The 27,633-nt window shown below is 41.4% G+C and overlaps 1 protein-coding gene across 1 annotated transcript; it reads left to right on the top strand.

Annotated features, from left to right (window-relative positions):
* Positions 1-230: 230 nt before the first annotated feature.
* LOC142587146 (uncharacterized) lies at positions 231-27,633 on the top strand. The gene is made up of 5 exons (XM_075698032.1): positions 231-381; positions 10,333-10,500; positions 11,571-11,738; positions 12,122-12,304; positions 27,315-27,633. Exons 1-5 carry the CDS (start codon positions 234-236, stop codon positions 27,347-27,349), a joined length of 702 nt encoding a protein of 233 aa, XP_075554147.1. The 5' UTR covers positions 231-233; the 3' UTR covers positions 27,350-27,633.

Genomic DNA, 27,633 nt, shown 5'->3' on the forward strand with positions numbered 1-27,633 from the left:
GCAAGCCTTTAAGCAAAAAGAAAAACAAATTTACGGTAGACGACTGGGTATCGGCTCCCTTTCCGACAATGTACGAGTGCGCAGCAATCACGTATTCCAAATAAATTTAAGATAGTGTTTCTGCCTAAGGGTAAAAAAAATTACATATTGGTCAGCTATGCTCTTAAGTAATCAATTCATAAACGTCTTGTTCCGTTACAGGTAAAGCAGCATCGAGTCGACAATGCTCATCGATGCCCGGTGATGGTGACTGCGATAGTCAGATCGACAAATGGTATTATAATAAAAAACAAGAAAAATGCGAAAATTTTCAGTACGGAGATTGCCCGAGAAATGAGAACATCTTTGACAATGAAACAGTATGCCAAAATACTTGCAAGAGTAAGCCTGGTTTCAGTTATCTTTGCAGGGTGTGGTGTGCAAGGCGCTATTTCTTACGAACTGGACCTTGATCATCTGCTACTCTATCTCAGTTATTTTTGTTGGGGTAGTGTTTGCAATGGTAGGTGCATGTTTAAAGGCTGAATTATGAGGTATTGATGGTCTAATCTGTTCCGCTAAATACAGCCTAGGGTACTTTTTTCTGCGTTGCATTAAAATAGGTTTCGCCTTCACTACATAATCACTTAGGTGCGAAGAAAATATGTATTTGTTATTCAAATAAGTTGTTTATGGCTGCTGTGGCACTTCTTTATGTCATTCTACAGCCTTCTGTGGCCAATGTAACTTTTACTTTGTCGTCTGACCCTAATGTTCAAACATAGGTGCCCATTGATTACAATCTTACCAGTATGTCACCAAAACATGCGCCACAACGTATATTGTCATCAGAAAACAAATAGGAAACGCTATTCCCTGCCAACACAACAATATGCTGTCTCTGGAGAGGGCAGCACGAATTGCGAATATGTCGATAACATAAGAAGCCTATTCAAAAATTAGTATTCTAAAATTGAGAATCTAACAATTGTAGGCTAAATGTCGACCCCACGGCTTTTCTGTTCACGCAGAGAATTTCCAATAAGTACATAATGGGACGTTCCGGAGATGAAGATGCGTGCTCAGCGTAGTAGAACACGCAAATAATATAGAATATACAGAGAAGTGATTACCCATGACCGCATAAAATTGCGCGATAACAATCCCAGGAAAATGTTAAAATCATGTACACAGTAATCATGGCGGGGTTATTGTCACACAAGATGCTACGTTAACTGATATGATGTGTGCAGTAATCGTGGTGCGGTTATTCTCATGCTAGAGGCTATGTTAACTGATACAGTGACCAACGTGATGTGTATTCTTTAGCACCTGGTATGCAGACGCAGGGAAAAGGCTCTCAAAGATCGAGGTCAGTAGTCAAAACACATAAGGCCTCAAAGCCTGTTGTGGACAAGGCGGCGATTACGTCTACAGATGAGTGCAATCCGTAAATATGAAACGCCAGAGTCACAGCAGCAATGTCTCAGTAATAATAGTATGAAACAATTTATCTTCTGAAAGGCAGTGGTTATGGGGTATTGGATGAAGAATATAAGTCACTCAGAGTATTCTGTTTATGTAAAATAGTCGAAATAAAGTGCACTGCTGCGGACCCACATTCAGTGCGCATAAAAGTTTTAGGTGAGTGGTAGAATGTAGCAAAGCTTGTAGGTGGCCACCAAGTGTCCTGTGCGACGTGTAATGCATTGTAGTGGTAATATAACGAGAAATGTTAAGGTAGTGCCATTGTGACTGACTTCAGGTCTGGAATTATTGTTTTACGTTTTTACTTGAACACCGTAGGCTATCAGCGGAAATAAGCAGTCATATTGTATGCGGGAAATGACTTTCAGTGTTTAGTTGCTGAGGAATTTGCATTTCTAAAATCATATATGCAAACGCTTAAAGTTTCTCGTAGACTCTGAATAAATAACACGTTTATTTTTTATGAAAACGTAAACAGAAATGTCAAATGATTAAAAAAAGTTTGTGTGTCTGAGATGTCAAAAGCTGGTCACATGGCACAGGTGAGCTCCTGAAAAACACCTTTGGAAAGGGGTGAAGCGGTTTAAAATATGAACCCGGGACCTGAAAAAGCTGCGACGTAATGCTAACGCATTTAATGGCTATATGGCCAATGAATTTTGTATGTATTTGGAAGATCCTAGCAGCAAGAACACAAAGAACTAACAAACAATTATTATTGCAAAGAACCATTGCTGTGACGCAAATTCAAAGGCAGAACTCTTCAGCAAAATTTTTGACCACACTTAACTACGAGTTCTCATTATAGTGCTGAAATGATTTAGAACTGATTCATTACATTCATATACTGCTACATGGTCCTACGTGTTACTATTTCCTGTCCTAATATTGTAATTTTCCCGGGCGCTTGCGTATTGGCGGCTACGTATATAAACAAGGTCCTCATATTTTTTGACAACTTCGATAGATGTTGATATACACTGGTGAAAACTGAACGATAGAATTAAAGCTATATCCAAAGTGATGCACTAAAACATATTCCAAGTATTTATTTAATGAGAGCTTTACTAGCATACGCCTACTCCAGTTTCACGGGACAGGCGTAAGGCGATGTAACAGAGTTGCAGATTAGGGGCGGCCATGATATCTTTTAAAACAAACAAACCGTTTGCATTCGCTTAACGGCATTGACAACGTGTGAGAATTCGCAATATTTTCCTTGACAACCAGGAATCGTAGCAGAAATATTGCAATTTACCGTGTAACGCGACGAACTTACCAGACATGCCGTAGTGCGAGATTGCCGATCATTTAGGCAATCTGGAATTAGTTAGCGGGCACCCAATGCACGGCATATATTCTTTGTTTGTATTCCGCCTCAATTCGCATGCGGCCGCCGCAGCAGTGATCAAACTTACAACCTCGTCCTGATCACCGTTACACCAAAGCCACGGAGCTACCCTCAAGTGAGATTACCTGTGACCGTGCAGGCGACGTATTTACTGAGGCAACAAATAACCCCACAAAACCTAACGTGCCATTATTGATGCGCTGAATTCGAAGCTAAAAACATTAATTAAAGCGCTGCAAACCCAATGTAGAGCCCATACTAGCGTTTTTAATATGCTGGAACGAGAGTTCTGCTCTGGATACTGCACCGAACGAATTGCCAATTAATTATCATAGTGATCAATTTTAATTAGTTCTCATTTCACTGTTTTCATCATACCAGTACATACTCGCCATGGCCAGAGATAATGGGAACAAGTCATTTAAATTTTTCTTCGTGTGAAATTGACTGCAGGCTTTGTGGGGATAATATTATGAGGCCAAATACCATTTGTCTGCGTAGTTTTCACGCCTCCACGAGTTAAAACAAAATGGGCAAGTTTATCTGACGTTAAGATTTGTATGCGATTGCAATAGTAGCTTGAGCTTCATTAGGAGTCATACTTCAAGATAGTTCGGCTGTTAATTTTCTCTAATTACGTGCTCAAAGACTTGCTCAGCAGGTCACTGTCGTCTGCCTCGAGTGCGCAGGGTAAAATTCAATTGGTGGACATTCTAAATATTGCCATACACTGCATGTCGCTAATTATGCTTCCCAACTTGAATGTAAAACTTGTTTATGGAACATTCGTGAAAAGACAAATCGAGAATAGTACAGCCATCGCGAATAGCACAATTACGTTTGCTGTGCCCATATTTTCGAATTTACGTCCATGCTGGGATTCAAACTGAAACGAGCGAGCTATTGGACCATGCATTTGCCAACATCACCAGCCTCTGGCAGCTTGCGATGGTTGGCCAGTGGGATATAAATCGGCTGACAACGGACCTAATATGCGAAGCTGTAGTATGAAAGAATTAAAAAAACCAAATGATTTCTACGAACAAAAGCAAGGTGGCGCTGCGTCTGTCCACGCCATAGACGACAGTTATAGCATCACGGGAACTTCCTAGTAGTGTAGTTTTATAAATGCACTGTAGACAGTCATATCTTCATATAGAGTATGAGGAGTTCGGCGTCCAGGAGGCTTGCCTGGCATATAATTAAAAGCAGTGAGCACATGGGCGCTTGCTTACTATTTTATTTGATAAACATATATCACTGACAGAAATACACCATTCTTCTGCAGTCGTCTGCTCCAGGGGCAGTGTCTGCAAACTGCGTGAAACCTCTCTAACGTGCGTTGTCTTGCTTCGGAAGCAGCACGAGGGTGCTGCGAACCCGCTGCCTCCTATAGCTCTTGGAAATGTCTCCCCAAGTTTTGTCGGCAAGACGTGAAGAGAATAATACCCATTTTCAACAGTCGTCGGACTGCAATGTGCCTCTGAATATATCTGCACTTGCTTTTGCAGAATAGCTGGACAAAAAATATATTACTCATCCTTCTCACGAAAGCTCGCGGCCACATCCTTCGTGTAGAAAACAATACTGTCTTGTGAACCAGCCGGCGATCGACTTTTCTCGCTGACATAAAATGATGGTGGAAGGCGATGAGGCAAAATCATAAAAAACACCATACGAGCTCAACGACGTGTGTATTTTGTGCACTACTTATTGGACGCGCACACAGCTGTTTGCCAGCTTTTCCTCATAAGGACAGCATGTGTGTCGCCCGCTTAACGTCGACGCGGCAGCGCACACACAAAAAAAACCTTGCACAAGAATCAGTCACTCTGCATCTCTAGCTCGGTTCACATAGCAAAATTTTGGAATATACAAAACTGTCTCCGTAGGCATCAGTTCGTTTTTGATAATCAAACTACATATCACGACGCTATACTCTTAGATACAGTATATTGACAACTGCTTCGTACATGTGACGTAAAAAGCTATGGTCACAGCGGATGTTTCAGGAACGACTCCCTCTAAGGAATAAAAATACAGGATCCGATACCATTAGAAATTTCTTTTTCTGTAGAAGATCCGCAACGATTGAGCGCAATGGGCAACTTTCTCTGGAATGATATACCCACCTAATGACTAGCATTCACTTATTAACATCTTATTTATAAACATAAGACCTCCAAAGTTCATTTGACGTTTGTACCTAATAGAAAAATTATGGAAAGCGGCTGTTAAAACTGATGAAAAGTTCATATTTATAAAGAGCCCACTCATGCAAAAGGTTGCGGCTTAGTTTGAATGAGATACATAACTCAGTTCTTCAGGAGCGTACGTTACTTTGCCTTAAAACGATTTCCGCGCGAAAACCCACGCTACGGAGACTCACCATTCCGTGTAGCCTTGGCGTGACCAACAGCCCTTGACTTTAAAAAAAGAAGCCCACGATGTAGAGTTATATGTGAACAAGTTATCGACCACGGGGAGTCATTTTCGCTTTCACTTTTTGATCGACAACGCTAACAAAGCACTGACCATTATCCAAAATCACCTCACCTAGATCAACAGGGTGCTACAGCCGCCGCAGCGCAGAATACAACATATCACCTCACTGAACTCCACATGACTCCACTACATGGCTCAAGCACATGATTCAAGCACATTGCATAACAACATGACTCATCTGTATCATAATCATCATCGTCATCGTTATCATCATCCTTATCATCATCATCAGCCTGGTTACGCCCACTGCGGGGCAGAGGCCTCTCCCATACTTCTCCAACTACACCAGTCATGTGCTAATTGTGGCCTTGTTCCTGCAAACTTCTTAATCTCATCCGCCAACCTAACTTCACGGCGCTCCCTGCTACGCTTGCCCTTTCTCGGAATCCAGTCCGTAACCCTTAATGGCCATCGGTTATCTTCCGTTCTCATTACATGTCCTGCGGATGCCCATTTCTTTTTTCTCATTTCAACTCAGATGTCAATATTTCGCGTTTGTTCCCTCACCGAATCTGCTCTTTCTTATCCCTTAGCGTTACACCCATCATTCTTCTTTCCATAGCTAGTCGCGTCGTCCTCAATTTAAGTAGAACCCTTTTCGTAAGCCTTTAGGCACCTGCCCCGTAGGTGAGCACTGGGAAGACATAGCTGTTATACACTTTACTCTTGAGGGATAACGCAACCTGCTGTTCATGATCTGAGAGTGCCTGCCAAAGGCACCCCTGTCCATTCTTATTCTTCTGATTATTCCAGTCTCATGATCCGGATCCGCGGTCACTACCTACCCTTCCCTTACCACTTCCAGTGCCTCGTTACCTATCGTAAGCTGCTGTTCTCTTCCGGGACTGTTAAACATTACTTTCGTTTTCTGCAGATTAATTTTTAGACCTACCCATCCGCTTTGCCTCTCCAGGACAGGGAGCATGCATAGCAATTGGTCCCCTGAGATACTCAGCAAGGCAATATCATCAGCGAATCGCAACTTACTAAGGTATTCTCTATTAACTCTTATCCCCAATCCTTCCCAATCCAGGTCTCTGAATACCTCATGTAAACACGCTGTGAATAGCTTCGGTGAGATCGTGTCTTCATGCCTGACGCCCTTTTTTATTGGGATCATCTGTATACCCCGTGACAACTGTAAGGCGTGGTTATGCGCGTCGCTGGAATGGTTGATTTTGGTTTCACCGTGGAAATGACGAGAAACTATAAGAGCCTGCAAGCTTTATATAAGAATTCTTGCATGGGTTTTAGAGCTGATTTTTTTTAGCTCCCTCCAGAAAGTACACACTACCGATTAGCAGTGGCGTGCTCTAACGTTGCTAAATAAAAAGTAAATTAATGAAGGTTAGGTAACTCGGCTGCTAAATGAAGCAAAAGAAAGCTCTTCTTTCTCTGCTGTCTATGCGAACGTTTGCACAGCAAGTATAATAAAGCTACCAATACCCTATTTTTTTAAGGAGAGACAGTCGTCCCATAAACACACCAAAGACGGTATTATATTGAACTGTTTCATTAAACATCAATTCCAGCTAAATTTGACAGCACTATACCTATAATCTGCAAACTCACAAATTTCGAAGAGGGTATCTTGATTTACGTTTGAGTGGCCAAATATATCATTACATTTGGCCCATAGCGCTGTCAGATTCCAGATTACGGCTGTATATGGATGCAGCTGATAGCAGTGCATTTAGCTCTTTATTATGCAAACTAAGTGATTGGCTGCTCATGGTAGGTATGAGAGCGGCGTAGCGTTGCTCACACTATACTTCATTTACTGCAAATAAATAGTCCACAAATGTAGTTCATTCACTGAAAAACATTGCCCACAATGATTCTAGAAAGATCTGCGCAGTACCGACCAGACAAAAACCAAACTGAAGAAGAAAAATGTGCAACGGCAAATATTTGTAACGATTTCTTCAAGTCGGTCTTCACGGAAGACAATGATACACTTCCCCCTCTTCCACCATCCTGCACCTCAGTGCTTGATACCTTAGTAATAACAGACGCCGGCATCCACAATCTTCTCCTCAACATTGACCCTAAGAAAACAAACGGCCCTGACGACATTCCAAACGAACTCCTAAAAAAATATGCTGAGTGGTGCAGTAGATATCTGGGACAGATTTTTCGCAAGTCACTAGCAACTACTAATCTACCACACGACTGGAAAAAGGCTAAAATAATACCGATCCACAAGAAAGAAGAGAAAAATAATGTTGCCAGTTTCACACCCATATCTCTCACCAGCACTTCATGTAGAATACTAAAACACATCATTCTAAAACACATGACAGTGTTTCTAGAACGCGAAACATCCTATCGCCTCACCAGCACGGTTTTCGATCTGGCTTATCAACCCTCACTCAACTAACAGAGGTAGTTCATAATATTGCTCTTAGTATTAATAATCGTTCTCAAATTGACATGATTTTACTTGACTTATCTAAAGCTTCTGATTGCGTGAGTCACACTAAGCTAATTGCAAAAGTGGAGCAAGCCATCGGGAAGCAAGAAGTTACTGCTTGGATAACAGCTTTTCTAACACACCGCTCAGAATTTGTTATGTTTGATCATATGTCATATGATGTCGTTCCTGTCACATCTGGAGTACCACAAGGCTCGGTACTCGGGCCGCTGTTATTCCCGAACTTTATTAACGATATAACCAATAATATAGCGTGCAAAATCAAACTCTTTGCGGATGACTGCGTGACATAAAGAAATTAACAGCCATAACGACCCTCTCGATCTTTCTGATTACCTTAACACGCTAGCCGAGTGGTGCTCCTAGTGGCAAATGTCCATTAACGTCAATAAATCAGTGGCAATGAAAGTAACAAGAAAAAAGCAACCCTTTCATTTCACCTATATCGTTAACGGCACGCCTCTTTCGATGGTTGAGCGACAGAAATATTTAGGGATAACGCTGACATCTAACCTCAATTGGGAAACACAAATAACTAATATTACAACTACAGCACTGCGAAAGCTATTTTATCTAAAAAGACGCTTGAAGATTGCTCGCACGAACATTAAGCTTCTGGCCCACAAAACATTTGTGAGACCTATTTTAGAATACGCTAGCAGAATTTGGTTCCCTTACAGAGCAACTAACGTAACTAAACTTGAAGCCGTACAAAGAAAAGCCGCAAGGTTCATTCTCAGCAAATATCGTTCTACTGACTCACGTTCACGTCTCTTAGCTTCCTCAGGCCTCAACACATTATCGACGAGAGCAAAACAAGGTCGACTAAAATTCCTGTCGTCAGTGTAAAATTGATATCACCCAGTACATTTCATATTCGCAGTCTAGAATAACACGGCATCAATACGAGCATACGCTAACCGAGTATTTCATTTCTAATGACGCATTCAGGTACTCATTCAGGTACTCTACTAAACCTAAATATGTTTTGTATGCCGACGACGCTAGTATATTTCTATCTGCTCCAGACTGCCATATCTTACACAATGACGCGAATTCTCTCCTTACTAGGCTTAAAACGTGGTCCGTAGTAAACCATCAAAACATAAATGTTAATAAGACGAAAGCTGTAATATTTAGACCTAAATCGAGGAAGCTAAATTCTCATGTAAGCTTCAGTTATGGTGGCGCACCAATAGAAATCACAAATAGTATTAAAATTCTGGGTGTTACATTTTCTCAGAACATGCTATGGTGTAGTCACATTGATGCTATTCTAAGTTAGCTCGAGCAGTCGGCATTATTTCCCATTACAGATCATATCTCCCGTATCAAGTAAAGATCCTGCTTTATAATTCTCTATTTTCCTCTCATCGTAATTACTGTTTCTTGGCCTGGGGCACAACCACGTGTACAAATTTGCAAAGGATCTTTATACTTCAAAAAAAGCTTATCGGAGTACTTTTTAATATACCATACAACAGTCACTCGCAAGATCTTTTCCCCAAAGCATGCATAATACCAGTATTCAATCTTTACAATTATAAGCTAGCACTTGCATTTCAGCGCGAACTAAAAAATTATCTTGAATCTCTGCATGAGTTGTCATTACTGAAAAAGAGCACTGTGTTTTACACTACCCGTCATAAAGAGGAGTGGATTGTACCAACTCCTAGAACCAATTACACAATGGAAAAATTAACCTTCACACTTCCAACTCTATGAAACAACTGCAAAAAATCCGGGACTGACCTACGTAAAATACCTAAACGTGAATTGCGACAGCTTCACTGCATACATTCCTAGTAACTCCACCTGTATTCCTATAATGTGTATACTTAATCCTGTGTTTATTGTACAGCTTTATACCCTCCGCACTTAATGTATTGATTGTTGTTGTATTTCTTTTGTTTCTATTTTATTTCATTTATGAAATGATCCTGTTATTTTGGGTCTGCTAAATTGCGAAGAGATTATATGCATACTTGTGTGTCTTTCCCTGCTTTGCTGTTGTTGCCCTGTAGAAGGGGGCTGTGGGCCTTTGTCAAGCTGCCCTTAGCGAGCAGCTTTTACCCACAACCGCCTCCGTCATCCCGATGGAAATAAAGATTATTATTGTTATTATTCTTTCCTCGGGGAATCATAGAATGAAATGAACCTAACTCGTCATTAACCGCGACAAACTATCCCTCTTCGTTTCACAGCTTGAGCTCATCACAAGAGATTATTAACGAGTTTTAATGTTTGTTCCTTATTCTCTTGAAGTTAAACTGACAGTACATAGAAAACAAATTGTATACACTAGTTTGTTCCCAAATATTTCCCGTTTTTGCTTTGGCTATGATGTGCCCGGGTTATTGTTCATTTTATTCTCTATTGTTTAGTGTTCTATTTGTATTCTTTATCTACCTTATCTTTTGTATTTTGTTGAATATCGTTACTTTTTCATTCTTTGTATAGCTCGCACGTGTATTTATGTACGGAAAAGAAAGTTTTCATGCTCGTCTGCTAGGCTTTCGGCTGAAAGTGGCAGTATTGTAAAATAAAAATAGATTGTTTTCTATTGGTGTATTAGATGCAATCACAAGACCAGAAGAAAACGAGACGGACACCGGCACTGAATCTGTCAAAGGAGGCGGAGGTGGTGAATCGCCAGCGAAGACAATTAGTTCAAAGGGAAGCGACAAGTTGAAGACAAGAAAACCCAAGAAACCAAATAGAAGACCCGTCGGTGTATCTAAATGTAAGTCCGAACCTGTATTTCCTGTTGTGACTGGTGCGATTTGAAATTACGCATAAGTGAAGTGTCAGCGTAGCACAAACATGTCAGGCAGGCTTGCATGATGTCCGGCTAGGAAAGAGGTTATGTACTTGGATGGCCAATAAAAAGCCTTTCTCCTCATTCATTACGACTGTCCAGACATTAGTGGAGGTGCCAAGTAACTTCCAACTCTATGAAACAACTGCAAAAAATCCGGGACTGACCTACGTAAAATACCTTAACGTGAATTGCGACAGCTTCACTGCATACATTCCTAGTAACTCCACCTGTATTCCTATAATGTGTATACTTAATCCTGTGTTTACTGTACAGCTTTATACCCGCCGCACTTATTGTATTGATTGTTGTTGTATTTCTTTTGTGTCTATTTTATTTCATTTATGAAATGATCCTGTTATTTTTGGGTCTGCTAAATTGCGAAGAGATTATATGCATACTTGTGTGTCTTTCCCTGCTTTGCTGTTGTTGCCCTGTAGAAGGGGGCTGTGGGCCTTTGTCAAGCTGCCCTTAGCGAGCAGCTTTTACCCACAGCCGCCTCCGTCATCCCGATGGAAATAAAGATTATTATTGTTATTATTCTTTCCTCGGGGAATCATAGAATGAAATGAACCTAACTCGTCATTAACCGCGACAAACTATTTATCCCTCTTCGTTTCACAGCTTGAGCTCATCACAAGAGATTATTAACGAGTTTTAATGTTTGTTCCTTATTCTCTTTAAGTTAAACTGACAGTACATAGAAAACAAATTGTATACACTAGTTTGTTCCCAAATATTTCCCGTTTTTGCTTTGGCTATGATGTGCCCGGGTTATTGTTCATTTTATTCTCTGTTGTTTAGTGTTCTATTTGTATTCTTTATCTACCTTATCTTTTGTATTTTGTTGAATATCGTTACTTTTTCATTATTTGTGTAGCTCGCACGTGTATTTATGTACGGAAAAGAAAGTTTTCATGCTCGTCTGCTAGGCTTTCGGCTGAAAGTGGCAGTATTGTAAAATAAAAATAGATTGTTTTCTATTGGTGTATTAGATGCAATCACAAGACCAGAAGAAAACGAGACGGGCACCGGCACTGAATCTGTCAAAGGAGGCGGAGGTGATGAATCGCCAGCGAAGACAATTAGTTCAAAGGGAAGCGACAAGTTGAAGACAAGAAAACCAAAGAAACCAAATGAAAGACCCGTCGGTGTATCTAAATGTAAGTCTGAACCTGTATTTCCTTTTGTGACTGGTGCGATTTGAAATTACGCATAAGTGAAGTGTCAGCGTAGCACAAACATGTCAGGCAGGCTTGCATGATGCCCGGCTAGAAAAGAGGGTATGTACTTGGACGGCCGATAAAAAGCCTTTGTCCTCATTCATTACAACTGTCCAGACATTAGTGGAGGTGCCAAGTAAGGAAAAAATACGTTTTAGCCTTTTGAAACTCGGCATCCAAAATTCATATATGGTTCGTGTAGAGCGAACATATGAGGGGATATTTTTTCGGCATTTTAGTGGCCAATATAATTAAGAAAATCAGGATTCTTGGTGTTCTGGCGCAGCAGAATGACACTATAACACTTTTTCTTATTATTACAGCGAAGAAAGGTGCAGGAAGAGCAAACTGCGGAGTAAGAGCAAAGAAGGGTACATGCGAGGATTACACCGACATGTGGTTTAACGATGCAGAATTCTATACTTGTAGCCGTGTGCCAGAAGGGCGGTGCCCAACGCATGGTTCATTCTATGAAAGCTGTGAAGATTGCATGACGAGTTGCCGAAGTAAGTCTATGTCAAGCATCTTTATCCAGCTTGCCCGACGATGTTATTCCTCGTCATAAGAAAACGTGTTGTCATAGGATTTGTACATTAGAAATAAACGAGCTTCCGTAGGGTTTACCAAGGTTGTAGTCTTTAGCCTAAAGACAAGTGTTCTTGTGCTTAGTGAACTCGTAGAGCTACCATGGACAAAAGCAATAATTGTGCTGCTACAAGTAGTTTCTACTCAGAAGCAGGAATGAAGTGCGAAAATCTACTGATGCCTTTGGAAGTCCTATGCGCCGTCAGTGCGTTCTAGACGGGGGTTTTTTCAGACTAAATTCCCATGCGCACATGACGTCTGAATTCTGATGGACGTTCATATGCTTTGTACCTAATACAGACAAGAATTGTCCATGTGAGGAAACTCACATTTATTCATGTTCTGTTTAGTTATCTTCCCGGAGTGAGAACATGGCAGAAAACTACCCAAATATTCCAGCCTGCTGCTTTTGCAGCTGCTATAAAGACATCACAGGAATGTTTGTTTCTGATGGCATCTTCATCTTCCTACACTTCTTTGTTTCCACCGATCCTTTCTCCAGCGTGAAGTAGGAGGCTACAGTCACATAAGGTTGACACCTCCACATTTCTTTGAATAATGTTGGTCTATCTATCATGTTCATCACAAATTAAAAGCGGTAGCGAAATGGTGTGGTGTGTGGCAGTTTTATTGCGGAGTTAGAGCGGCATCGTTCGTTTTCAGTGAACCTGCTTCTAAGATGGAAATCGTGTCCATGCCAATATTCTCTAAGACAGCGCAGCGGCATTGATCTACAAAGATTTAACTATCAAAGCTTCCATAAATAAGCTCTTCCAGTACCGTCGTATCAAGATTATTCTAATTTGGGCTATTTCAGTTCCGAACCAAACTATACTGTAGAATCAACAGCCGGTGAGTGCCATATGAATAGGGAAAATGCCTACAAATAGATTTTTCAAGTCTGAGGCATTCGGAATAGTAGGTGGTGTAGCAGGAGAGATAAGCTGCCACGTTGAAATGCAAGTACCAACTCTTCATTTTATATCCTCACGCACTCGCACCGCTCGCGCCTTGGCGGATATTGTCACCGTTGGTGCGTAGACATATCGGCGCTGCGCCAGGGCTTCGCTCCGTATAGAGGGAGTGTTCAATATATGGAGTAAAATTAAAATAAAGACGGTAGAAACAAGCGGGGCAAAGTAGAGGCAAATAACTATGATGGCGTGAAAAATGCCGTTATCGGAAGAGTTGCTATATACAGAGTTACTGGCTAATGAATAGTTAAGCCCCACGAATATTTTCAGGCTGTCTACATGGTAGGAAGTTCCACATGTCGCTCAGACATCTCAGGCTGAGTTCTGGTGAAGGCGAGGGGGGGAAGGGGTAAAAATGTTATCTGGTTGTCATGGCTGAGAATGGCGCCACGCACCGGTCTTGCACGGCGTCATGGCACGAAGTATGCGAAAGAGGTGAAAGCACATGTTCTGGATGTGCCGTCAGTGTTGTTCTGCCGTCAATGCTTACCTCACCGTGACTGAGACGCCTGGAACCAGAGATTTGTTGGAAATGCGGTCGAGTATTGTGACGTGAGCTATGCGCCCGGTACGTAGCTCGCGAACGCCTGATGACGTCGGCGTCACTGCGATCGCAAAGCGCCTGGTATGGTAGCTGACCTGGTTGTTGAATACGACCACTGAGGGGTCCTGAAAGCGCACGCTGGAGACCACTTGAGGCACACTCCGCCATGCTGGAGCTGACTTTGGGCGTGTGGTCACCGTGACGCGTTCATTGAAACATTACCGAGCACCATGTAGTAGCTTAGGTGGTGTGGAAAACTCGGCTTGAGAATATGTAATTAACTGGACACAAGGAAAGATGGCTATGGTTGTGAAAGGTGGCTGATCCTCATGACCGACGAGCCTTGGGTTACGAATCGTGGCCAGCGTAGCCGCTCTGCGGACATTGGTTCGGGTCTGTTGGCTGTCGTCGTTACAACTGACAGGGTGCACGTCGTGATTTGACGGTGAGTCGATCACATGACAAGGCAGGTACGACGAATTGCGGGCGGCCACTACTGCTGTGCCGCTCATGCCAATGAACAGCGAGTGAGTCTCAATGCCGCTGAAGCCACGCGCGGCAGTGCCAGAACCTGGAAAGGGCTTGAGTTATGGTGTTGCAAGTTCTGTGCGCTGAAGCGGAACACCTTGAATGTCGGCTTTAAATGTGATGGGCTGATTGCGAAGCGTATCACCCTGGTGAAGCGTGGTTGATTGAGGCAGCTCAGAAGATATTGGAGGTACAGGGTGAGTAGGGATGAGACCTACCTGGGTGTAGTTTTGGCTGACTCGCGTTATTGGAAGGCGGTGTCGAGGAGACACGGGTAGCTGAACAAAAATTGGTTGGAGGACCACAGGCTTGTGCGAAACGTTGTAGAAATGACGGACCGAGAGTAGTTGTCGTTAGGGTATACTACTCAACTGAGCTGGCGCTGTGGTTGACAAGAGCGCCTGGAGTTCTGGCTCGATGGCAGTGAGAATGTGTCGTGGTGCTGGTGGTTCTGGTAGGGCCAGCACGAAGGTCCACAGTGCTAGTCCTGTGGCCCTAGAGGTGACACATTATGGCGCAGAAGTCGCGGCAGCATACCTACCGTTATTTGGTTCTTGTCTTGCTTTGGCGTGATGCTATTGAGGTAGAAACGCGCTTCCAGTGTGAAAACTCAGATGCTAGGTCTTCCAGGCGAGAACTCAACAAACTGCGGTTGTTCCAGTATGCAATGCATGGAGGTTTCTTCCTGTCAGAGCGCCATAATGATAGAGGGAGCCAGGATCTTGGCTGACTCAGTGCTTGATAGGTGCCCTGTGTAATCTTCTGCAAGGCGTTGTTCCGTGGACCGGCGTCACCACTGTGGCGAAGCTGGAAACTAATGCTACTACGTTAAAATTCAAAGACCAACTCTGTATTTCGTCTCCTCACGCGCTTACTCCGTCGCGCCTTCATGGACTTCGTCGTCCTTGGTGCGTCGGCACATGGGCACTGCGACAAGTATTACCCAAGGAGGCAAATATATATTTTGACAGCATGGATCACAATGGAAGTAAATGCGCGGATAAATGCCCCTTTAATTGCACAAGCATGCCCGATGCCTTGGTAGGGTGCAACAAAATGTAGGAATAGCTATACCAAACTCTTATTCACCCTGCAGGCTAGCCTCTTCGACAAACGTTACACCACGCAATGAGAGCGCCGCACGGGTCGCTAGCAGGGTGCATCCAGACATTAAGGGTCTACACTGTCACGGGCTTGCACTTATCCCGGAATCAAATGAGCCCTGAGCACTGCCTCCACACTGCCCGCACACTCCTGCCGTTTACAGCGTCACCAGGGCGTGCGGGGACACGCACCTCAATAATGTCCCACTGCAGCAGGCTTGTAGCCAGAAGCATGAATAAACTAAAGCGGCCGTGAGTGTTGGCGGGCCAGCCAAAGCTTTCTCGGTCTCCACCAATTCCGGGTTCCCTTTATACAGCTGCAGTAGATATTGCGGCTGATACTTTGCGTAGTGTAGCGGCGTTTTCAAGGCTCACTGTTCTGACTGCAATGTGGGAGACCCTCTGGTCGTGTGCGAGGCTTGACGTAAATAACTGCTCACTAACTAAGTACAAAGAAGTGCTCACTTTTTATGAATGTGCTAGGTGTCTGTTTGCAGGTTGTTGTTAACGATGGCTTTCACGGGAGCTGCGTTGCAGCATCACGTCAGCTTTTACCGCTGCAGCTTAACAACCTCCTAGCTGACTTCCAACGTAAGGCTGGAAGAGCCTGGCATGAAAAAAGAAAATTGTAGATTGGGCAGCCTAAAACAACGCGAATAAGTTGGCGGCTTATTTGATTAACTTACACACAAGGCAAACATTATTTTAAAATTATTCATAATTACGCCTTCATGTGAGCATAGGGATTCTTTTTGGTTGATTTCGAATTATTAGTGAAAAAAACGCGGCACGAAAGGTTTGCAGAACTCCGCTTAACCGCCTCGCTGTGGAAGAAAACTTCCGTTTCAATCCGTCTCGGCAAGACTGTCGACAATACTGCGATTAGCATTGAAGCAATCAACTGAGAAACTTTATTCTCACTGCTGGAACTCGTCATCTATTAGGCTTGCGCTTACGTCGGACTTCTCTCTCGCATTTTCCAATGGACGCGCTTTTTGTGTACTTGTGTACGTAATCTGTAATGTTATTGTAGTAATCTGTATATTGATTTTGCAGATTTCAGAGAGATGTGCGACTGCCGTAAATAACAGGCACCTTAGAGCCATTTACTCCAAGAAGCACGCTGCGCGTTTCGTCGCTCCTAGAGCTGAAGCGGTTTACAGTTGCGTAGACAGTTGAGCCAAGTGGGGCATTGTGTAGTGTCGTTGAGCGGGAATACGTGCGGGAAGAAATGGAGCGTACATCGGACAAACGGATGATACGTATAAAGAACAGACTCAGGGAGCACTCAGCGTCTTTAAAGACTGTTGCGGGTGGTATGAAACTACCTTCACAAAACAAAGTCTGCGGCTGTACTCCGCTATTCAGAAATGCGACAATTTTAAACAACAAGTCTACTTACAGACTGCCGCGAGAAATTATTGAGACTAGAGACAACCTGCCACGTGTGTCTTTGTCCCGTCAATTGCCCTGACCGATAAAGAAATTATGTATCTCTTTGCACGTCAGCATTTTTTACCGTTTTTGCATGTGTTTATGCACGAGCTTTGTATCAGCCTTCTCGCTGCGCATCTGCGCCCCTCCGGCTCCCAAGAAAACCTTTCATAAAACTTCAGTTGTAAGTGAGCTTCAGTCCTGTTGATTCCGTTTTTTCTCGCCCGTGTTCCGCTCTGCGAAACTATATGATTTATAGTGTTCCACTTTCCTGTCGAAAATGCTACGTCGGTGAGACTGACCTGTGCTTAAATGATAGGCTGAGAGAGCACAAGTGAAACAAAAAAGCGATTGCGGGTATTGGACATTTGGCAGATCATTGTCGTAGGTGCCAGCGGCGCCGCCGTTTCGGAGCCAAACGTCACTTCCGTGAGCGGAAAAAAGAGACAGGTAGGCTCTTATATGAATCATTCTGCATAAGGTTAGAAGTAAGTGTGTGTATAAGCCTCCCGTCAGTTGGAGAAGGAGGTGGAGTTTAAACATCAAGCTTTGCGATGACACGACTGCACAGCAGCGTGGTTTTGCTTGTCCAAATATATACATATATATATATATATATATATATATATATATATATATATATATATATATATATATATATATATATATATATATATATATATATTTCTTATTTTTGCTGCTTATCATGCTCTCTTTCAAACTGCCAGATGATAGCCCAGCATCTTTCTTGTCGCTGCCCTTACAAAAATTTTTATAGAAAGTCCATAGACAGTGTATAGACATTTGTCTATGAAGTCTATAGACTGTCTATAGACATTTCTTTAGACTAGTCTATAGACAGTCTATAGATTTATGGCCATACGCTTTTTATAGACTAGTCTATAAAAAGTCTGAGTCTATAGACTGTCTATAGACATTTCTTTAGACTAGTCTATAGACAGTCTATAGACTTATGGCCATACACTTTTTATAGACTAGTCTATAAAAAGTATGAGTCTATAGACTGTCTATGCACAGTCTATAGACAGTCTATAGACTTATTGCTATACTTTTTATAGACTAGTCTATAAAAAGTCTGAGTCTATAGATTGTCTATAGACTGTCTATAGACTTATGGCCATACACTTTTTATAGACTAGTCTATAAGAAGTCTGAGTCTATAGACTGTCTATAGACGGTCTATAGACTTATGGCCATACACTTTTTATAGACTAGTCTATAAAAAGTCTGAGTCTATAGACTGTCTATACACTGCCTATAGACAGTCGAGAGACTTATGGCCATACACTTTTTATAGACTAGTCTATAAGAAGTCTGAGTCTATAGACTGTCTATAGACTGTCTATGGACATGTGTATAGGCTTACAGTTCTACTTTTGTAGACTGAAGTCTATAGAATGTCTACAGATGAGATTTGTCCTTAGACATTTTATGCAATGCAGTCTACAAAAGTAGAACTATATATACAGTTCTACTTTTGTAGACTGAAGTCTATGGAATGTCTATATACAAATGTATATAGATAGTCTATAGACATTCTATAGACTTCAGTCTACAAAAACAGAACTTTATAGTCCGATACACTTTTTTTCTATGACATTCTGCAGACATTTGTTAACAAATATGAATTTTTTTTAAATCTATCGGCACTCTATATACACAGACATCTTATAGACAAGTCTACAAAGAGTGTATAAGGCCATAACTCCATAGCGGCTATCTACAAGTTAGTTTACATTTTAGTTTACATGCGGTAGCAAAAAGTTTTGAATGTATTTATGCATGTGCACCTGTTCCTTTTCATCTGCACTTATGCGTTACCGTTAGTAGATTAATAATGCTTCTGAACCAGCTGTACTTTCATATATGTTGCACAAACAGAAAGAATTTATATAGTGCTGAATCCTGCAGTGCGAAAAATAAAACAAATGCACCAGCAATGCATTCACCGTTTTTATTGCTCGATATAATAGATGAATTCCTTAAATTCACGTCGTATGCTATTATGGAAACAGATTAAATATTTACACTACTCCTTGGCAAGCATGGTCGCCAGGCTGGCCTTGACCTTTGTGTCATTAGTCCCAAAGGTGCTGCAGGTGTATGCTGCAAATAAGTAGATGCAGCAATATGAGGCAAAAATAACAAGTGTATATTCTTTGTGTGTTCATTAAGCAGCTTAATATATTTGCTCAAACCATCTAAGTCAATACTTAATGCGGTTTAACTATGACTAATGGCTGCTTGTCAATACAAATCAGCACCTTTATACAATGTTTTATTGCATGGTATGGTGAACAATTAAACAGTCACAACTGCTGCTCGTGCCAGCAACAGTATGTTCCCTTTTATGACAAGTTCATATATGATGCATTATTGTACTTACCCCAAATGGTCTCTATATTTATTGCTGAAACGCTACCCAGTTGGGCTGTCTGTACATTTTTTTTTGGCTGGTAGTTAAGTATGCCCGTACAGAGGGATATTTTCAGAAGACGTGACTGTAATATTCACAGTATCATGCCTAAGATTGTAATTTATTTTGCTTAATACACATTTAAATGTCTTTCTCATACTTTTAAATCAATGGGTGATTGGCCATAACTTCAACGGAAGGCAGATGGGATGATTGTATCGATATGGTCACTTAATTTGTTTCAGGTAATGAGGCCTCTTGGGTGTGCTAACAGGTTTCCAAGTTAGGTATACCACATGAGCACCCGAAATACCACACGAGCACTTTGTGTCATGGCACGACAGATATGCACCTCCTAGGAAACAGAACTGATAGTATAGTTTGAATGAATTCTATTACAGTAAATTATTTAAGGTGCTTTGAAAGATGAAATTTTTTTTTGGCTATCGAGGTTCAGGACGTTTAGTTAACCAAAAAAAAACACATATTGAGTAAGAAATGCCTTGTCAGTATGCTTGACTTTCTTTTATTTTTCAATAAATGGAACCAATTTCCTTCAATTTTTATCAGGTGAAACGTTTTAAAAATATATTTAACTCAGAGATTCTCTGGAAACTTTGTATGACATATAACACGACAGCATACCTATGTGGCCATTTTAAAATTTCCCGATCTTTTTCCAAGCCTTCCCTGGCTGTTTTCGTGAAAATTTTCTGGCAATCTATGACGCCTGCAGCTTAAGTGTAATAAAAAAAATATTGTGGTTTAATGCTTGCCAAGTACTGCCAGTCCATAATATTTAGATAAAACGAATAACACGTCAGTCACTTGACATGCAGTATTAGACTCAACTGACTTGAATCCCTTGATTAATAAAGCTGACAAGGGCTTCGGCAAGTTCGTAATTGATGGCCACACGAGTACAGCACGGAAGACACAGAGACACACGTAATGCAAATGCAACAATGTGAGGAAAAACTATACAATGAGTTATACAATTAGTTATTTTTACGGTTCAATAGTAGTTTTCAATATATTTTGCTCTCATCACTTATGCCTCTAGTTAACTTTGTTTACCTCTGACTAAAGACTACATGGCAATATTAATCATTACCATTATTATGTTTCGTTATACTACAGTATGATAAGCAGTTAGACAACCGTAATGGTCGCCGGTGCCAGCAACGGTACGTTTCGTTTTAAGACAGGTTCATGTGACACACAGTGTACTTATAAAAATAAAAGAAATGCGAGAATCCCAAACGATTCCTATAATAATACTTGTTGAAACAAAGATACCCGGCTGGACTGTGCACATTTTTCAGGTGTTAATGCAATATGCCCGTGCCGAACGAACATGCTCAGCATACTGACTGCAGTTTTGAACAATCACGTTAAGATTTGAAATTTATTTCCGCTTATTTCCGCTGCAATGTCTCTTTTCTCATACTTCGAGATGAATACATTTGCCACACTTTCAGTAGAATGCACATGAATGGGGGCGTACTGATCAGGTTACTTATCAACTAAAACATGTTACGATCTCTTAGGTGTGTTCATAAGGGTAGAACAAATGCAATGCCCACTGAATTATTTGAATAATCTGTGTGTTATCTACTTAGAAAAGACCACCAAATTGATAATCTGGCTCTTTTTTCTTTTGTACAGCGCATATTGTATGCAGTCTGTCCAAGACGACGGCACTACATGCAACAGTAATGAAAGCCGGAACACTTATTACGCACGACAATGGCTTCATACCATGCACGATTAGCACAATGCGAATCTGCGTCAGCAGCTGCCTTGTGATTAAGAGCACGTAAACTGCAGAACGCCGAAGCATCGGAAGCCGCTTAACGCTTTTCATATAGCTCGAAAGATAACTTCTGCTGCTAAATTGTTTAAAAAAGAGACAAAAAAGAAATCTTCCAACTACCGTCAAACGCAATGCCTTCAGTTTGAAATGTGTAAAGGTGTTCCCGGAGCGACTAATTTATTGTTCTCTAATTTTTTCGGCTAAGCTGCAAGTGACTCAGCTTATCGCAGGTTTCATGCTCCAAAAGCGTTTGTGGTTGCATATAAATAGATTGGGTGAATCTAGAGATTTCTACTAGATATTTCTGCAAGTCTCGTGTTTTGCTTGCTGTAACTTCCCAAAATTATTTAGATTGGTTGCCAGGAACCTTAAAAATACTGCAACTTTTAAACTATGCGACAACGGCAGCGCACACACTGCTGATGCCCGCCCCGCAAACACGGCCTTTCATCCGAGTACGCTAGCAGTTATCCAACTATGCCTGTCTGTTTGAAAATGCTAACACAATTTCGAGATATATACGTAAAGCGTGTCACGAGAATTTCACTACACATACGGTGCAGCATTCATCGCGGCCGGATCAAGTGCCACTAAATGAGATCTACCGCACTGGCTGCCCAACACACACAATCCGCTTAGTGGTAGCTCAGTATCAAGTTAAAACATGGTGTACTTCCTTTTTTTACGCACCTAACCTATAATGATAAAATCAACAAGCACGAGCGATCGCTCGCCGTAAAACATTCCGTATAGTAGAAGCGAGAACAAGAGCGCGTTATCAAACCATGTCAACGACAAACCGACACTATACCCGAGTCGCCTGCGCTACATGCAGCCGGTTCGCGCTACGAAATGCGCTCACATAATCATGAGGTATTGACGCAAAACGTCTTTGATAAAGCTTACCATTCAGTGTAGTTGACGTGTGATGCCACAAAGAAGACACGCATACACAGACACCAACGTTCAGGGAGACACCGCCCACCGGCACAACCGTTTACGTGCCTGGCGCACTCGTTGAGACGGCGCACCGCCGCGCATGCGCAAGAGCTCCGAGCATGCGCAGGAGCTCCGCGCGGGAGGGCGTGCGCACTCGGAGGAGTGTGAGCGCCTTTTCCTCCTTAATTTTTTTCTTTGTCTCTTTCTCTCTCTCTGCGCGCCAGGCGCGCCGGAACGGGTGGCTTTTCTTTTCCGTTATGCATTTTTTTCGTGGACGAAGGATATGCGCTGGCAGGTTGTATGACAAACGCTGTGGGCTATCGTATCAGACTGGAACGCTAACATGAACGCGCTGTTTGTAAAAGCCGTTACGGGGCCCTTCAGACGTTTTAGACGCATTATTGCCAGCGTCGATGAGTAATACAGCGTATTTGTAGCATATCTTCCAGCGTACCGCCAAATGTGATGCCCGCACGTATGTTAGTGCTAATTTTCTGTTCCGATGATAGGTCAAAGCAATCAGTACAGCATTGAGATACTCATATGCGTGGCTGCGCAGGCATACCGCCGGTGAAATACTGGGTGGGCTCAGAGAATTTGGCACCTATTTTAAGTGAATGAGAAACGTTGATGAGTTTATAGTGCAGGATATTAGGCAACAAAAGTCGCCCGATGTTAGTGACGCAGCCGAGATATGAAGACAATGTGAAACGTATCCGAGAATCGGACGACACACAACGCGAACACCACATGCGCGACATCGGTTCATGGCACATTCACAAAGTCCGCGTCGTCAGCTACAAACATTACGAGTGTCTTTGCTGTTAGCTTGATGCCTGTTTCGAATCCACTTGTATCTGAAACTGGCGTTCATAACATATATTTTAACAATTGGATCGGCGTTTTGCTTCCGTTATTCTACTGCCGCAAAAGTGATGCGACAACTGTGAAGACTGTCTTGGGATTGCCGAGAGCGACTACGTAGATCATATGTGGTCAACAAATGCGGAGGTATACACTATGTGTATACTAAAGTCTACAAACAGGCTCTACAGCAATCTCAGCAGTATACAACTTTAATGGCTTATATCAAATGCAGCTATGTATTATCCACCGGTACCTGCGCTTGGTTACAGCGTACACGGGTTGGGCCCAGATTAACGATGTTTGTCTATTGTTAATCTATAGACATGCAAGACCACGACAACTCAGAGGTGGTGAATTCACCACCTGGTCTGCGGGCTTTCGCCACTTATTTACCCCGTTTGCCACATCTTCACCATCTGACCTTCACCACCTGGTCTTCGCGAAGTGTATGTCCGGGAAGCAGCCAGGTTTAGGGCCTTCGGGTGCCTGGAAGACCTTGGTGACTCGGACAGTGCCTGCTCCGCCGCGATCCTCGTTCGGTGCAGCTGCACCGAACGCAGACTAGCAGTCTGCACGGTTTGCCCGCCGCGCCAGGGTTGCGGTGCCGTCGTGCATGAACCAGTGCCATATCATCGCGTTCGCAAAAGGCGGGGGGTATGGGAACTCGGAATTACATATGATCGACTTTCTTCTATAGACATTCAATACACCAGGAGTAGAGAAAAAAATAGAAACCTTGTCGACTATTGTCCATAATATAGAGAGTCAACAGACAAAGTATGGAAATATAAATAGAAACTGTATCGGCTTTCGTCTACAGGTAGTCCATATAGAGGGGAAGTAGACAAAGAAGAAACAAACTCCTTATCGAATTTTTTCTATAGACCGTCTATAGACAGCGAGTAGACAAAAAGAAATAGAAAACTTATCGACTTTCGTCTATAGAAAGTCTATAGACAAAGTATGGACAAAAATAGATAGAGACTGTATCCACTTTCGTCTATAGGTAGTCCATAGAGGGGAAGTAGGCAAAAAAGACACAAACACCTTTTCAACTTTTTTCTGTAGACCGTCTATAGACTGAGAGTAGACAAAAAGAAATTGAAACCCTATCGACTTTCGTCTATAGAAAGTCTATAGACAAAGTATGGACAAAAATAGATAGAGACTGTATCGACTTTCGTCTGTAGGTATTCTATAGAAAGGAAGTAGGCAAAAAAGACACAAACACCTTATCGACTTTTTTCTATAGACCGTCTATAGACTGAGACTAGACAAAAAGAAATAGAAACCCTATCGACTTTCGTCTATAGAAAGTCTATAGACAAAGTATGGACAAAAATAGATAGAGACTGTATCCACTTTCGTCTGTAGGTATTCTATAGAGGGGAAGCAGATAAAAAGGAAACAAACTCCTTATCGACTTTTTTCTATAGACCGTCTATAGACTGTGAATAGACAAAAATAAATAGAAACCCTATCGACATTCGTCTATAGAAAGTCTATAGACAAAGTATGGACAAAAATAGATAGAGACTGTGTCGACTTTCGTCTGTAGGTATTCTATAGAGGGGAAGCAGACAAAAAAGAAACAAACACCTTATCGACTTTTTTCTATATACCGTCTATAGACTGCGAGTAGACAAAAAGAAATAGAAACCCTATCTACTTTCGTCTATAGAAAGTCTAAAGACAAAGTATGGGCAAAAATAGATAGAGACTGTGTCGACTTTCGTCTGTAGGTATTCTATAGAGGGGAAGTAGACAAAGAAGAAACAAACTCCTTATCGAATTTTTTCTATAGACCGTCTATAGACAGCGAGTAGACAAAAAGAAATAGAAAACTTATCGACTTTCGTCTATAGAAAGTCTATAGACAAAGTATGGAGAAAAATAGATAGAGACTGTATCCACTTTCGTCTATAGGTAGTCCATAGAGGGGAAGTAGGCAAAAAGACACAAACACCTTTTCAACTTTTTTCTATAGACCGTCTATAGACTGAGAGTAGACAAAAAGAAATTGAAACCCTATCCACTTTCGTCTATAGAAAGTCTATAGACAAAGTATGGACAAAAATAGATAGAGACTGTATCCACTTTCGTCTGTAGGTATTCTATAGAAAGGAAGTAGGCAAAAAAGACACAAACACCTTATCGACTTTTTTCTATAGACCGTCTATAGACTGAGAGTAGACAAAAAGAAATAGAAACCCTATCGACTTTCGTCTATAGAAAGTCTATAGACAAAGTATGGACAAAAATAGATAGAGACTGTATCCACTTTCGTCTGTAGGTATTCTATAGAAGGGAAGCAAATAAAAAGGAAACAAACACCTTATCGACTTTTTTCTATAGACCGTCTATAGACTGCGAATAGACAAAAATAAATAGAAACCCTATCGACTTTCGTCTATAGAAAGTCTATAGACAAAGTATGGACAAAAATAGATAGAGACTGTGTCGACTTTCGTCTGTAGGTATTCTATAGAGGGGAAGCAGACAAAAAAGAAACAAACACCTTATCAACTTTTTTCTATAGACCGTCTATAGACTGCGAGTAGACAAAAAGAAATAGAAACCCTATCGACTTTCGTCTATAGAAAGTCTAAAGACAAAGTATGGACGAAAATAGATAGAGACTGTCGACTTTCGTCTGTAGGTATTCTATAGAGGGGAAGCAGACAAAAAGGAAACAAACACCTTATCGACTTTTTTCTATAGACCGTCTATAGACTGCGAATAGACAAAAAGAAATAGAAACTTTATCGACTTTCGTCTATAGACAGTCTATAGACTTTATATCAACAAAAGTCCAAATCTATAGAAAGGAAAGGTCGTCTATGAAAAGTCTATAGACTTTCTATAGACAGTCTAAAGTCATTTTTGTAATGGTGGCTTCCTTTTCTGATGTAATTTTACCTGGAAACTTTTATAATGCACTTAACGCAGAATCAAAAATACCATCTTGCAGCCCTAAAAGCAGGCGGCAGCCTACGAGCTCAGACGAATATTCCTACCGTTCCAATAAATTCTCTCTTTCGATCTGGATGGCTCGTAGAAAGAAAGCCGTCCGACATATTATTAACACTTGCTTTGATGCAGACACACCCAAAATATTTCGCGTTCGAAATCAATTGCCCCTAGAACACCTTTATGAATATGACCTGTTCTTCGAAAGTAAGAAAATATTTTTGGTCTAGCCCTGCGGCTTTCAGAAATTTGTGCAACGTAATTGAATAAACGGAAGTGTTATAGGAATTTAGGATTGAAAATCAACGGGTGGTGCTTTCCGCAAGAACTAATTACCATTTGAGGCGATTCGATTAAAAATAGCGAAAATAGTAAACTTGTTATATATTTCTCATACACAGCTGAGCACTATTATAGGGCACTGAAAGCAATTGTAAAAAATTATGGTAAATTCTTTACATGATTGAAATTCCGGCAACAACGTTTCTGGTTATCAATTCTGGTTTCTGGTAACAAATTCTGGTTAAGAATTTTTGTTGTACGGCTCGGCAATGTCAATATTACACATGAAATACTTCTTAGCGCAAATGATGACGCATATATCTATAATTGTTCATAGATTGTCCATGAAGAGCCTATACTATGTGCAGCTAAATGTATTTCTTAACTACAGATGTCGGTATGTTCGATAATGTTTCTATGACTGTAATTCATTCATCTATTTTGTATTCACTGTATTCTATTGCTAGAGAAATACCAAGTATTCCGGTGAAGCTGTTCTGCAGCTTTTTGTTCCTTTCCTTGCATTTTTTTTCTTCTATGTAAAAGAAGAAGAGAGAAACACACACTAAAGTGAAAGTTAAAGTTGAAAGATAGTGGTATGTGCCCCAGAACTGATTGGCCGACCCTACAAAATTATATGCAGCCTTAAATACGTGAAAGCGATGCATCGGGCCTCTCCCACAAGGGACATCTCCGAGCATAGCACAGCCGCTTGATGGGTAGCGGCTGCAACGAAGTTGCAGCCAGAATATTAGGGTTAGGAGGCTTTGCTACGGAGTGTCAACATGATGCAGTGCATATAACGAGACGTACTGTGTCTTCCTATTTTTAGACGTTGATTTTGGCAGCGATATTATCAGTTATTGGGTCTGGTTACGTGTCCATCAGGTTTCGTGGTTCAATGATTGCATAGAGATACGCAGCAGGTTACTAAACATGGCTATGCCTCACTTTGACAATTAAATTTGATGATTTATGCGTGAACTTGTTTATCGTCTCTAACAAGTGTTCTCTCTCTCCTGCGGTATTTTTTTCAGAAGCCAAGGTAAAGCAGTGCGCAGTGAAGAGCTGAACATCCACAACAATGCGCCAGTGTAGTCTTCACTTGAAGGGGACCGTAATTTGTACCCTGTGTTAAACCAATGCACTGCACCTAATGACCTAACAGAAAAGGCTTTTTTATTTCCAAGTTGAAGATACCACAAGCTCGCTGAAATAAATAAGTTATCCGTGGCTTTATAATATTTAATGAAATATTTTATCATAACTAACTGCCCATATCGCTCATCATAACCAACAATAAATTTATGTATTCTTAATGTAATCAATATTTGTATGAGGCAAATATTAACACAA

This window comes from Dermacentor variabilis, chromosome 7 (genome assembly GCF_050947875.1).
Source record: "Dermacentor variabilis isolate Ectoservices chromosome 7, ASM5094787v1, whole genome shotgun sequence".
NCBI classification, from domain to species: domain Eukaryota; kingdom Metazoa; phylum Arthropoda; class Arachnida; order Ixodida; family Ixodidae; genus Dermacentor; species Dermacentor variabilis.

Coding starts and splice junctions, on each gene's coding strand:
- LOC142587146 (XM_075698032.1), top strand. CDS start 234: ATGCCCGGTGATGGTGACTGCGATAGTCAGATCGACAAATGGTATTAT. Junction 382..10,332: donor ATGCCAAAATACTTGCAAGA/GTAAGCCTGGTT, acceptor TTGGTGTATTAG/ATGCAATCACAAGACCAGAA. Junction 12,305..27,314: donor TTGCATGACGAGTTGCCGAA/GTAAGTCTATGT, acceptor TATTTTTTTCAG/AAGCCAAGGTAAAGCAGTGC.